General features: G+C 52.1%; 1 protein-coding gene across 1 annotated transcript in view; it reads left to right on the top strand.

Annotated features, from left to right (window-relative positions):
- Nucleotides 1–13,606, top strand: part of OTOG (otogelin) — a 72,927-nt gene that overhangs the window by 33,581 nt on the left and 25,740 nt on the right. Inside the window, exons 25-33 of the mRNA XM_012725193.1 lie at nucleotides 109–247; nucleotides 425–559; nucleotides 816–962; nucleotides 1,238–1,357; nucleotides 1,694–1,810; nucleotides 2,252–2,408; nucleotides 5,503–5,529; nucleotides 7,913–8,080; nucleotides 11,557–11,835. Coding sequence (XP_012580647.1) covers nucleotides 109–247; nucleotides 425–559; nucleotides 816–962; nucleotides 1,238–1,357; nucleotides 1,694–1,810; nucleotides 2,252–2,408; nucleotides 5,503–5,529; nucleotides 7,913–8,080; nucleotides 11,557–11,835 — 1,289 coding nt within the window. The remainder of the gene's footprint in view (nucleotides 1–108; nucleotides 248–424; nucleotides 560–815; nucleotides 963–1,237; nucleotides 1,358–1,693; nucleotides 1,811–2,251; nucleotides 2,409–5,502; nucleotides 5,530–7,912; nucleotides 8,081–11,556; nucleotides 11,836–13,606) is intronic.

The raw sequence follows: 13,606 nt of genomic DNA, 5'->3' as shown, positions 1-13,606 counted from the left end.
CTGGCCGCAGAGCTCACGGTGGGCACTGGGCAGGCAGTGGCTATGCCGTGAAGATTCAGGGTGCAGTGGGGATGTGTCCTGCGACTTCTGTGGGTGTGTGTGTTTCAGCATCTGCCAACAAGGCTCCTTCCAGTGCGCTCTGCACCCCTGTGCCTCCACTTGCACAGTCTACGGCGACCGGCATTACCGCACATTTGATGGGCTCCCGTTTGACTTTGTGGGGGCGTGCAAAGTGCATCTCATCAAGGTGAGCTTCTGGATGTTTCTGTCCAGCTGGCTTTATGGGGACCAAGAGCAGCTGAGAACCTGTAAGTGCGTGTTGATGCTCTGGACTCCAATCTGGTGCCTAATTGTGGGGGTGTCTCTCTGTGGGATTTTTTCTCTCTGTTTCATGTTTCATTGAATGAACTTATTTTCTCCTCAGAGCACATCAAATTTCAGCTTCTCTGTGATTGTAGAAAATGTAAACTGCTATAGTTCTGGCATCACCTGCAGGAAATTTATTTCCATCAATGTTGGCAACTCACTCATCATCTTTGAGGACGACTCGGGAAATCCTGTAAGGACCAGGGCTGGTTGTACAGACAATTTGCAGGTTAACAAGGGTGAAGGGGGCTTTGGACTGGTTTCCTTACCATGACAGTTTCTCTCAGAGTGCCACTGAGTCCACAGCCCTAAATGAATGCCTTGACTAGAATCAGGAACACAGAAGTCAATGTGAGTTCTGGGGCTGAGCTGTGACTTGTGACCAGCCCAGTTGATCCATGTAATGGGGGACACGTGGGCCTCGGGAATGACTATCTTTGTCCCTCTAGAGTCCCGAGAGCTTCCTGGATGAGAAGCAGGAGGTTCACACGTGGAGAGCAGGGTTTTTCACGCTGGTGCATTTCCCACGGGAGCACATCACCCTCTTATGGGACCAGAGAACCACAGTGCACATCCAGACCGGGCCACAGTGGCAGGTATATTTGACCAGGGCCCCTGCCTGAGGCTGAGTTGAGTCACACCTGTGACTCGGAAGGGTAGTGCCCTTCCAGGGGACCAGGAGTGTCATGTGTCTGACCCATTCTCCCCTACCCTGCCATTTCTTCTCTGACTTTTTCCCTATCCCTCTTCAAACTGTGACCCCTAAAGTCACTTCTAAGGCCATTACAGCCCCCTGGTTTCTTGGAGATCCCTCTGTCCGTGGTTCTCCCCTGGGTGCCGCAGCTGACCATGGGGTCCTCTCTTCTTTCAGGGCCAGCTGGCAGGACTCTGTGGGAACTTCGATTTAAAAACCATCAATGAGATGAGGACCCCGGAGAACCTTGAGTTAACTAACCCCCAGGAGTTTGGCAGCAGTTGGGCTGCAGTCGAGGTAAAACCTCCCCAAAGCGTCTCACAGCCCTTATCCAGATGGACCCTGGCCAACACTGAGAGAAGCTGTCCTTAGGTCAAGGAAGAAGGCTGCTTGCTTCCCCACAGCCAGCAAGAGAGACTCAAGCACGCTGGCTCTTGTAATCACACGCAACATAATCATGCAGCGTAATCGCACCAGCCCCTTAGGCTGTTTTGAAGCAAGTCCTAAGTCCACCACTCTCACTAAAGGGGAGCAGATTAAACAAGGACATGAGCACCAGGAATGGGTCTATGCTACATCAGGCCGCAGGTGTTTGGGGAGAGGGACATCAACAGCTCTGCTTTTGCCCTTCAGTGCCCCGACACCCTCGACCCCCGGGACACGTGTGTCCTAAATCCTCTCCGAGAACCATTTGCCAAAAGAGAGTGCAGCATCCTGCTCAGTGAGGTGTTCGAGATCTGCCACCCTGTGGTAAGTGTCCTGGCCTGGCCCTCCAGGGGCGCCATGCAACCCCCACTCCCTTCTACTCTGAGAGCTCCCGGGCCTCAGCAGGACACCTCAGTGTGGACTGGAAAGCCACCTCTGCCATCCTGGCCTCCAACCTGCTTAGAGGAGTCTGTCCTGCTTCCCCAGATGACTAGGGACAGGCAGCCAGCGCCCATGCCCTTTCTAAGCCTCTCTCGTCCTGGCTCTTCTTTCCTATCAGAAAGTTCTTCTGAAGAACTAAATCCCTCATGCTGTGGCCTCAGCCGCTGCCTGTTTCAATGGCCCTGGCAATATGCTCAGCTCTGCACAGCACCGCCAGGGCCTACACTACACTGCCTGTTCTGAGGCTGGGTAGCATCAGCCGAGAAGCTGCAGGGACAAACTCTGGGATCTACCCTCTGACCTCTGACTTCTGACCTTCTCTAGGTCGACGTCACTTGGTTTTACTCAAACTGCCTGACGGACACATGTGGGTGCAGCCGGGGCGGCGACTGTGAGTGCTTCTGTGCCAGCGTGTCTGCCTATGCCCACCAGTGCTGCCAGCACGGGCTGGCCGTTGACTGGCGGACCCCACGCCTCTGCCGTGAGTGTCTAGACTGACCACCTAAGGGGAAGGGGAGCCCCTTTGTGGGCAGGCCTGTGGGGCACCATCACCCAGCCACCATCTACTAAGTGCTCACTGTGTGCTGGCACCAAGTGCTCTGTGTGTGTCAGTCACTAAATTTTTACGACACTGTGAAGTTGGTTTTGACATTCCCTTCTTGCAATTGGAGAACCAGGTTCGAGAGAGAGCGCTTAAGGAACGTGCTCAAGGTCGCATAGCTTAGTGGTGGAGCAGAGCTCGTCTCCAGAGCTCGTCACCAGAACACAGAGATGTGTTCTTAACCACTCTGCTGGAGGAGTTAGGGCCCTCGGAGTCCAGGCCCAGTGCTGCCACTTACAAGCCAGGGGTCTCCCTACCCCCCAACTTAACCGTCGCCTCTGGGGTTCAATTTTCTCATCGAAAAATTAGGAATAGACCTACCCTGACAGGTTTCTGGTGAAGGTCACACAGGACAGTGAATATAAAGGCCCTGTAGCCTGAGATACACAGGCCACATCAGAAAGTGGCCAAACATACCAGTTTATCCAAAGCAGTGGTAGACTGAAAACACTTTGGGTCGCACATCCACATCCAGTAAAACTGTTGTGGTGCCCATTGGGTTGCACACCCCCATCTAGTAAATGAATACATGTACACAGGGTCACCATTGTTCGTGTGATGTATGTCACAAAGCTGATGGGAAAGCAAATACTTAAAAGATTAAATGGGATCTCTGGAAATTTAATTGCTAATGAACGAAATGTCATGTTCTTGGGTATTGGCGATTCTCCCTGTGCAAGCCCACCTCATTTGGGAGGTACAGTGGTGATTGCAGGTCAGTCTGGGTTGAGACCCACGCTCCATCATGGCGTGTCTGGGGCATGTTCCCACAACTCTGAGCTGTATTCCGAGCTGGAGACCTGTACCTACCTGGCTGTGAGATTTAAATGAGCTGGCACTTGGAAAGCACTGGCAGGCACAGTGCCCTCTACTGTTGCTGATGCTGTGGCTGTTGTGCTTGGTTGCATGGGGGCGGGACACCCTGCAGGCCTCGGCAAGAGTCACCTCAAGAGATGGAGCAGAATCTACCTTTGACCTCCCTTTTCCCTGCCCATCTTCCCCGAGACCCTTCCACCCCAGATGCCCCGTGTCCTCAGCAGTCTGCATCTCCCTCTCGCTCCCTGATAAGTTCCTCAGGAAGGAGAAGGAAACATGTATACTGAGAAATTGCTGTGAGCCTGGGCATGAGCCCATGTACTATTCATGACTAGAGTGAGGCAGGTGAGGCACTTCCTGAGGCACAGGGTTGAAGAGGGCACCACCGTAAATCACATTTTAAGCTTATATTAAAAAACAAAATCTCCGGCCCTCCCTGGTGGCGCATCGGGTTAAAGCACTGCACTAAGAAGCTGAAACCATTTCCGCATGAGTTCGGTTCTGCCTGCCGGGGGTGACCACATGGCACAGCAGACCTTTCCTGACCCGCCCGCTGCTCCCCTCAGCAGTGTACTTCATCGATCTGCCTGTTGTGCTCCCCACTCTGTCTCTGGTGAAGTCTTTCGCCACCCCTGAGTCTCTGGCCTGTACCCCAGCTCTGTATGCACAAATAAATAAATCTTAAAACAAAAACAAAAACAAAAACAAAATCTGAGTGAGTGCTAAAATACCATTAAACAAAATAGCAAAGATTTTAGTAACGACAGGAGCAATGTACTGATTTTTCCTATATTTTGGCAAGTTACTATCATGGATCTTGTACTTTTAACTTTGGGTACTTTGTTTATTAGGGATATTTACTTTAAATATTTTTTTAACATTTAAAAATATTTAAATATGAAAAATATTATAAATCTTGATTGCTGGGATTTTTGTTGACCCCTTGATTTTTTTTTTTTTATCTCACCCCTGAGGTGAGCACTTGCCTTACCTAATCCAGGCCCTGTCAGGTCTACAGGGAAGATACTAGTGGTGGTCCCATGTTATAAAGGAGAGCACTAAATTTCAGAGAGGTCAAGTCACCTGTCCCAGTACACACGGCTGGTGAAGGAGACAGATGAGATTTGAACTCAGGTTCTGACTCCAGAGTGGCTCATGAGGACTCTTCTGAGTTATTTCTTATTGACCTGGTACACACTTGAAACCAGAGACTCGATCTTCTAACTTCCTGCTTCAGTCTTCTGAGTTCACCTGTGAGGAAGAGCAGGTCCTTCCCCATCTCTACATGACAGGTCAGCCTCTTTCCAGAGGACTTATAGGGCCAAGGGGTAGTGTCTGGGGTTTGTGGTGTGCGGGAGTTGGTGATTCTCCTAGAAATCTTTCCAGGCAGGCTCTCCTCAGCCTTTTTCCCAGCTTTACCCAACTATATTTCATGGTCTTGCTTCTGGTTTTAGGCACCTCATGCAAGTCCCCAGCTCTCTCTCCAGTGGACTGAAGAATCCTTGACTGAAGTGCTTGGGGAACAGGCTGTGGTGCTGTGATGGTCACTAGAGGGCGTGCTGAGCACATGTTTGGTAGAACTTGTCAGAGCCTGATAATAGCTCTGAGATAGTGCAGAGGGGCCGGAAGAAGCTTCCGGTCCAGGAGGCTGCTGGTCCCTTCCCAGTCAAGGCTCCTGAAGGGCTGACTTCTATCTTGTGCTTGCATTCCTTTGGAACCCTCTACAACACTTCTGTTTGGAGCTTCCACTCTGTGGAAGGCTTTTGAGGCCACATAAAACACCCTTCTGACCAACATTCATTCACTGAAACATGCTAAGTGCTTCTACGAGGTCAGTCTTTGTGCTGGAGAAGAGGGGTCCAATCAGCCTCCCTGGGTGTTTGCCCACCTCCCACACTACCTGCCCACCCCTGCCAGAGGTGAGGCAAAGGACAAGTTCTCAGAATTATTTCTTGTTCTGAAGGCATAGAAAGGAGCCATTGTACTCCTTACACTTTAAGACACCCTAATCCAATGGCCATGTCTGAATCTGGGAGTATGTGAGGCAGGCCAGGTTCAACCCTTGGGGAAGAATGGAGAGCTAAGGTGCTAAAGGTGTTGGCCCTGCCCATTTGTTCCAGATTTCTCAACAAGTTTCTTTTTTCACTCTCTCTTTCAGCATATGACTGTGACTTCTTTAACAAAGGTAAGCCCGTCCTCCCCAGGTTGGGTCTTGGGAACTAGGGTACCCTTATGCCACATCAGCACAAGCCACCCTGAGGGTCTGCTGGTCCTGGAAGAGCCATTGTGGAAGGACCCCCATCATGCTAAAAGCTCTGATAGTGCAGGGTCCAGGGGTGCCTGGAACTCTGGTCCCAGCAGCTCCTGCAGCCTGTCAATAACCCAAGCCCACATCTTCCCAGGGATCCTGCTCCTCCAGGAAGCAAAATCCCATTTCCACCAATGTGCAGTGACCTTCATAATCTAGCTCATTGGCGCATCGTCTTGGGTTTCCTGCAGTTTCTGAGTTGGCAAAGCAAATGTGCACTGTTCCTTCTGAGGATGGCTGGGGCAAAACCTGTGGACTGGCTCAGCCTGCCGGATTCAAATTTAGCCAATGTCTTGGGGTGCCAGGATACGCTTCAACTCTATATTAACTTGGGTGGAAGCACAGGTCATGACCAACAACTTAAAGACCCCAGGGAGGTCCAGTTAGAGCTAACTTAGTTGGCTCTTGGTCATTAAATGATGACTATTGGCAATGGTGGGTGGGGGGCTGCCCAGAAATAGTTCTCAGCATTGATATCTGTCCTGTTCAGCTAAGATCAAACCTGGGCAGAGTTAGATAGTCATTGGGTCCTTGACTCAAGTAACCTTTGACTTCCGAGCCCACTTGTCCCCCTCCAGGCCCCATCCTACCAGGAGCAAGCCCTTGGAATAGGCACAAGGCTTTGTCATCAGCTACCTGCATTAGCAGATTTTAGTTTGAGAAACAGCCCCCTTGGAAACAGAATAGTGAGCAAAGCAGTGGAGAACAGACTAGAGACAAGGGAGAGTTGGGGGAGGGGGTGAGATGAGTGGACCACAGTACACTAAGGTAACCCACAGGGATGACAGCTTGGCCACACTGCTGGCCCCTCGGGCCCTCGCGTCCCCTATCTTTGACCCTTCACAGAATGAATCAGTAATGAGGAATTGCAGCCCCTCGACAGGCAAGGGCTGTCTGACATCAGGCAAGACATTTCAGCAACACAACTCTGAGCGGAGATTTCTCTCTTCTGTGGCATTTTGGGTGGCAGAAACTGGCAAAGGACATGCTGTTTGTAGCGTCCTCCACCTTTCCTCCCACCATCCACTCCTTGCCCTGATCTTTTCCCAGCGCTTGCTGTGGTCCAGCTCCCTGCTGGGTGCTGGGAAGTCAGCGGCAAGGGGACCGGTCACCGCACTGGGCCAGAGCAGTTCTCGGTTCTTGCGGGCTCTCTCCTACCTATTGTGTGCTCCTCACTCCACGTTCAGTTGGTAGTTTGCAGTTAACCACTTGTGGGTGTATTTACACCAAAGCCACAGAGCAGGGTTCAACTTGCTCTTTTCCTGAGAGCTGGTTGTTGACCATTTACCTCCATGGTCCTGCAAACACTGCAGCCCAGGATCAAGGTCCTCACTGTAAGCCCATGACCCGTGCGTGCCTGGGAGAGCACCGAGGAGGAGGGATGACATTATGCCTGGCAGGGAGGGGATAGGGACAGCCTCACCCAGAAGGTGGCATTTGAGCTGGGCCCCAGAGAGGGAGTGGGCACCTGCCAGACACACAGCTGGGAGGGTGACTCTGAGTGGGTGGGATGGCATGAGTGGAGACACGAGGAAGGACACAGCACACTCTTCCTTGGAAGAGCAGGCAAAGGGACCGGACGATGGGAGGGGTTGAGGCAGGAAGGCCCCTGCTTTCAAGGGGGTTCTTGATTATGTCTGAGGGCCGAGGGGTGCCATCGTGAGTCACAGCAGGGAGTCTGGCCAGGAAGGTGACCTAGTACCCATGGAGAGGAGGGCCTGGGGGCAAGGGGACACCCCAGAGCCAGGGAACTCAGCTACAGGCTGTTGTCACTGGAAACCCACACCGTGCTCCTGTCAAAACTAATACAGCACCCCAAGACTTGCAAAAGTGACACTTGTTTGAAGTAAGTCAGTGCTTATGTTCCCAGTTCACCTTGAGTCAAGCCTTCCCATCCTTCACCCCTTCGGTTTTGGATGGGCAGAGACCAGGCAGCCCTAAGTAGTGCAGCAGCTGGACTGGAAGAGTCTCAGGCATTGGACAATCCCATGGAAGGATGGTTGGGGATCCCCGTGCCCCCCTTTCCCCCCACAAGTGCTCTTGTTCCCAGGTCCCTCTGAAATGATTCGGTTCTCATCAGGAGCTGGCAGTCCCTGTCTCTTTCCTTTCATTAACAACCAAGGTCCCTGGGGCTTGGGATGAAAGGTGACCATAAACACCAGCTTGGCACTGCCCTCTCTCCCACCTCTGGCAGGGGTGGGCAGGTGGTGTGGGAGGCCAGCAAAGGTCCAGGGAGGCTGACTGGACCCCTCTTCTCCAGCACTAGGAAAGGGTCCCTACCAGCTGGCCAGCTTGGCGGCCGGTGGTGCCCGAGTGGCCGTGAAGGTGCCCAGTGGCTCCATAGCCCTGGTAAGCACAGGCCACATGGACCCTGGAGACCTGGTGAACTTCCTGCTGACAGCTGCACTGTACAGAGCCAAGGCCCACGGTAAGATCCCGCTCTGGCCCTGATGGGGGGCATCGGACACCAGAAGAGGCCCAGAACTGTCTGCACCACCTGCAGACATGAGGCCACTAAGGGGCCCTTTTCCTATTTGATACAGGGCTTCTGGGCCTCTTCTCTTCCTGCCACCTTCTCTCCTCCCCTGTCCCACTTCTTTCTCCCCTCCTCCCCTTCCCCTTCCTCCTTCTACTTACCCCCCTTCATTTCCTTGAATCCTCATCACATGTAAGGCGCAGAACTGGGCCCGGGGGACTCAGGACGTCGCAGACACAATGCCTGTCCACCACAAGTCCTCAGTCCCACCCAGGCAACAGATATGTTCGGAGGAGGTTGCAGTGCCTGAACATTTGGGGGACATGAGAAGTTTCTAGAATAAATGATGTTTTCCTGAGAGTTGAGAATTTGTCAGGAAGGAACTTATATGCCAAGTTCAGGAGCTGGATCTTTATCCTGGGGGCAATGGGGAGACACCAAGGGCTTTAAGGAGGGACACCCTAGCTCCTGTCCTCAGGTGTAGGTGACATTCATGTGAGGGGCCAGGCACAAGGAGTCTGGGGCACTGAAGAGATAGACAGAACCATCTCTTGGACAGACTGGACAAGGTGGGGGTTAGGGATTTGCCGGGTTTCAGTGAGCCCAGCGTGGTCCACTCCATACAGATCTTACAGGCCCAGAGCTGGTAGCCAGGGGTACATCTGTGGGCTGGTCTCTGCTGTCCTGTCTCCTGTCTTCACAGGGCCCATTTCTAGAGAGTGGGGCTTGCAAGTGGGCATATGGCCCCACCTGCTCCCCGTGGGTCTGTGTCTCTGCACCCACAAGCACATGCCCACAGGTACGTCATGGAGTCTGCCTGTGTGGTAGAGGAAGAAAATTAATAGCCCTATACCACCTTGAGGGATAAGCAATGCCCGTTTGTGACAGGCCTGGAGTAGGGACTTTTGCATAGCCCTTCCTCTTGGAGGTGGCCCCTGTTTCCCTAGGAAGGACTCTGTGGAGTTCCTGTTATCCCTCCCTGGCTGTCTGTGAAAAGACATGAGGTACCTGGAGGAAGAATTCATTATTAATGTCAATAACAATGACTGCTTTTAATCGGTGGTGCACCATGCACTAGACACATTGTTGAGCAAGCCCTCTACCTGCTGATTTTATTAAATTTTAAGAGAACCCTGAGAGGCAGTGGGTTCCATCATTCAGCAGCTTCATGCCAGACACTGTCCTAGGTTCTGGGGATCCAGAGGGGAATAAAATAACGAAAGTCCTTGTTCTCGTGGCCTTGTTCTCATGGAGCTTATGTTCAAATTGGGGGTGGGGGTGGAAGTGAAATGAACATAAGAATCTAGTAAATTCTTTAACAGGTGGAATGGTGACGCTATTGTTATCTCCATTTTGTAGATGAGACTTAGAACCACACTGATGGGGGAGGAAGGGTTGGTTTGGAGCCAGGCAGTTTGAAGCAGAGCCCAGGATCTTAGCCACCACACTGTCAGCTCCAGAGATGGGCCCAGGGGTGTACATGAGGCAGCATAGGAGACCACCCAACCCCACCCCCCAACACTGGCTGTGCAACCTCAGGTAAGTCACTTCCTCTCCCACTCCTCCTTCTGGAGACTGACATTCTTCTCCATCAAGGTTCTCAGCCACTGGCCTTGAGGTAACAGAGGAGAGGCTGAAACCCTTGAGTTTCACCTCTAATGTTCAAGAGACTTCCACCTTCTTTAAGTTCTATTTCTTTTTCAATTCTGTTTGGGGAATAGCATAGCTTGGATAAAGAACGTGAGCCAAAAGGCAAGTTCCTCTCTAATAAATGATAAACCCTTAAATTACTTAACTGCTTGCTTATGTAAATTGGGAAAAGAATAGCACCCACTTCTTTTTTTTTAATATTTATTTATTTATGCATATAGAACTGGGGTACAGGCCAGAGGTTCAAGGACTGTGAGAGGATTCACCAGCGATAGAGTAGGGAACAGAACAGGCAGATGGATGAAGTACACTGCTGAGGGGAGCAGCAGGCAAGACAGGAGAGGTCTGCCATGCCATGTGGGTCACTAGAGGCCAGGCTGGGTATCGATCTTGGACTGAGCAGCTGTGGCCAGTTTGCAGTGCTGCACTTTAACCCGCTGCACCACCAGGGAGGGCCAGCACCCTCCTAAGGCCATGTAAAGATTATGCTCTTAGAACAGTGCTCGGCACATGGTAAATACTACAGAAGAGTGAGCTATTATTGTTAATAAGTAAACCTCCCCCATCTTCAACTGAAATCAGTCCTCCAGGGAGATGTGCAGGGTGTCCCTTCAGCACATCCTATAAGACATGAAGACCCCCGAGCGTGAGAATGAGAGGGCCAGGCTTAAGTGATGGCTGAATCGTCCTCCCAAAAAACTTCTGTTATGTTTCTTCCCATCACAAATTTCCCATGCTCCAAGGCCCACCTCAAGGGACAGCTCCTTCACACAGTCACAGATCTGACCCAGAAGGCCCTTTCCTCCCACTGTCCAGTACCGCAGGCACAGTACAGGATGGGTGGGGGAAGCCTTGGCCCTCAGCGGGCCCTGCTCCAGTTGCCCACAAGACCCAGGCATGACTGAGAGTGACACTGGACTTCACAACGTCTGGAGTGTTCTGGAGAAGAGGGATACTGCTGCAGGCCCTATGTGGGCTTCTGCCGTATGACATTAAAACCACTGGAACACCAACACCCACTTTGGGCCTTACTTGCCGGACTAAAACATTGGATGGAGAACAGAAGATCCTCACTAAGCAGATGGTCTGTCACATCTGAAGGCTGTAAGACACCTTCTAGCAGGACCACAGAGTCTAAAGGGGTATTCTCCTTCGTGGTGGTGGATGCTTCTGATCCTCCTTGCGCCCAGTCCCCAGACCAGCTTTCCTCGAACCCAGTGCTTCCTACCGAAGCAACTCACCCCAGCATAAATGTCTCCCACGGCTGGGGATACTGGCTGTGCCTGGGGCTGGGCAGGATCGCGACTGTGCCCCCCCTCCTTAAAGTTTCTCCTGGCTTCCCGCTGCCTTAGGATAACCATCCGACTTGCTCTGTCCTATTCATGACTGGATCCCTGGTATTTAGATGAGGGCCTGGCACACACTGGGGAATCACAATTATTTGCAGTAAGAAGATAAGGAAGGTTAGAGGGAAGGAAGAAAGGAAGAAGGGAGGGAGGGAAGAAGTGGAGGAGTGAATGACAGAAGAAAAGGAAGGAAGTTCAGCAGTTGGGGGCTTCTCTAACCTTCCATTTCCAAGGGAAGAGGTGGCGTGCACAGAGGGGCAGTGTGCAGGTAGAAGTAAGTGTTGAAGGGCGGGGGGTGGAGGGCAGAGCTGGAGGGCCAGGTTAGGGATACGCCACAGGGCGGATGGCCTTCCCGTCGCTGAGTGCAGACATGCCTCACTCTACTCTGCATCTGGATCTTGGTCTACATTGACTTACCCTGGCTCTTTGCAGACCCAGATGTGGTGTCCCTGGAGGCAGCAGACAGACCCAACTTCTTCCTCCATGTCACAGCCAATGGGTCGCTGGAGCTGGCTAAGTGGCAGCCCAGCGATGACTTTCATCACCATGCCTCCTTCGCTCTGCACCGGGGGACGTGGCAGGAGGGCCTGGTGGCCCTGGAGTCCCTGGCAGTGCCCGGGTCCTTCCTCCACGTGTCGGGCCTCGTGCCGGCCCTGCGGCTGTATCAACACACAGAGGCGTTCCGCCGGGCCACGCTCTTCCGCCTCCTGGGTAGGTGTCCCTTCTGCCATCACCCTTGTCCCCTCACTCAACTGCCCTTTCTGCCCTCCCCACACTGGACCTTTTCAATCACCCCAAAGGTAGAATCCTCACTGTTCTGGCCCAGGGAGGCTACCGGCGTGCCACTCTTGAGATGGAAGGTGGCCTGACCTCCACCTTGGTGACCTAAAGAGCCGTGGGCAGTATGGCTTGGACCCAGCCAGCTTCCTGGGTCCTGGCCCCTCTCCCAAAGGCCAATTGCATGGTCTAAAAATAGGGCGGCCTTTGTGGAAGTGAGGTGAGAAGTGACCATGGCCACAGCTTGCGTAGTATACTGACTCGAGTTTCTTGCTGATAGGGGCATGTCTGCCCTCTGCATGGGGCCCCACTGGGCCACCAGACTAAGGAGCCAGCAGTCTCCCCTGGCCCCCTTGGGAGCCCCAGGACCGCGGGTAGTGATGAGGTAGCTCTGAGCTCTTTCTAGCCAGGCCAGTGGGTTCCAGGGCTTTGCCATCCCTCTGCCAGATGGGTCTGTCCCAAGGTGTTTGTTCTCTACCTGAACACTGGAGGAGATGATCTCACTTTCTTCACTGTTCCATGCCGGCCGCTGTGTTCTGCCCATGCACATGCCCGTGAGACCTCCTTGTGTTGTATGAAAGGATCCATTGACATGTATACACACATAAACATATGTCTGGCCAGCTTTATTTTGCTTTTTTTTTTTTTTTTCATTCATCTTTTCCCCAAAAGCCGGGTTGGGCCAGTTTATTCTCGCATTCAGCAGGCCTCTATTGAGTTCACCAGTGAACTTCACCCAGGGCACATGCACCATTGGCTATGATGCAGGACTCGTGTCCTTCCCGGAGAGACCCTGGGCAGTGTGGACCGAGCCAGGCTGTGAATCCACACAGATCTGAGTTTGAATCCAGACCATGATCCTTGGTACCTGGAGGCCTTTTTCTTAACATTGTTTCTTCATCCCATATAAGTGGGGCATCAGTCTCAGAAGATGGTGATGAGGATTGATTGCTTTTCACAGCCTTTGCTTTTCTGGGCCTGGCACATATTGTTGTTGATGCTCCCCAAAGGTAAGTTCTTGCTTCTGGCCTCAAGGGTCTTGGAAAAACATGCTTCTTTACAGTCAATGGCAGTGGGGTGATTGCTGGGATGGGGTGGCCCCTGTAGCCTGCTGTGAGACCCGCTCACGCCTCCCTGCTCAGGCCATGTCCTCAAAGATCCCATCTGGAGTAGTGTCTGCCTCAAAACTCCCCTCTCCCCAAGACTGCAGCTTTTCCTGAGGGTCCCTCGTTTGTCAAGCCACAGGATCTTTTTCAAGCAAGTCTTCTCCCTGGAATGTTTCATTTCCCCAGCATGTTCTGTGCATTAGTTTCCTTGTCTATGAGAGGAGGATGATAGTGTTGGGCATAGCCCAGAAGTAGATGACTGGATTAAAAAGTTGTGGTACATAGACACAATGGAATATTACTCAGCAACCAAAAAAAAAAATAAACACATGCCTTTTGCAGCAACATGGATGGAACTGGAAAAGATCATGCGTAGTGAGATGAGCCAGAAAGAAAAGGAAAAATGCCGATGGTTTCATTCATAACAGGAGTATAATGGACCAGGGGAGAAAATAATAATAATAATGAACAGCCATATACCAGAGACATTTTACAGGGGTAGAGTGGGGAATGGGATCAAAAACAGTGGGGGGAGGGAAGTGCATGGGACTATGGTGATGGCACATGGGTGATTTGGTGATGGGAAACCCAAGGGGATT

This window comes from Condylura cristata, unplaced genomic scaffold, assembly GCF_000260355.1.
Source record: "Condylura cristata isolate star-nosed mole 26May11 unplaced genomic scaffold, ConCri1.0 scaffold00015, whole genome shotgun sequence".
Taxonomy (NCBI): Eukaryota; Metazoa; Chordata; class Mammalia; order Eulipotyphla; family Talpidae; genus Condylura; species Condylura cristata.
This window is presented reverse-complemented; position numbering and strand designations above follow the sequence as displayed.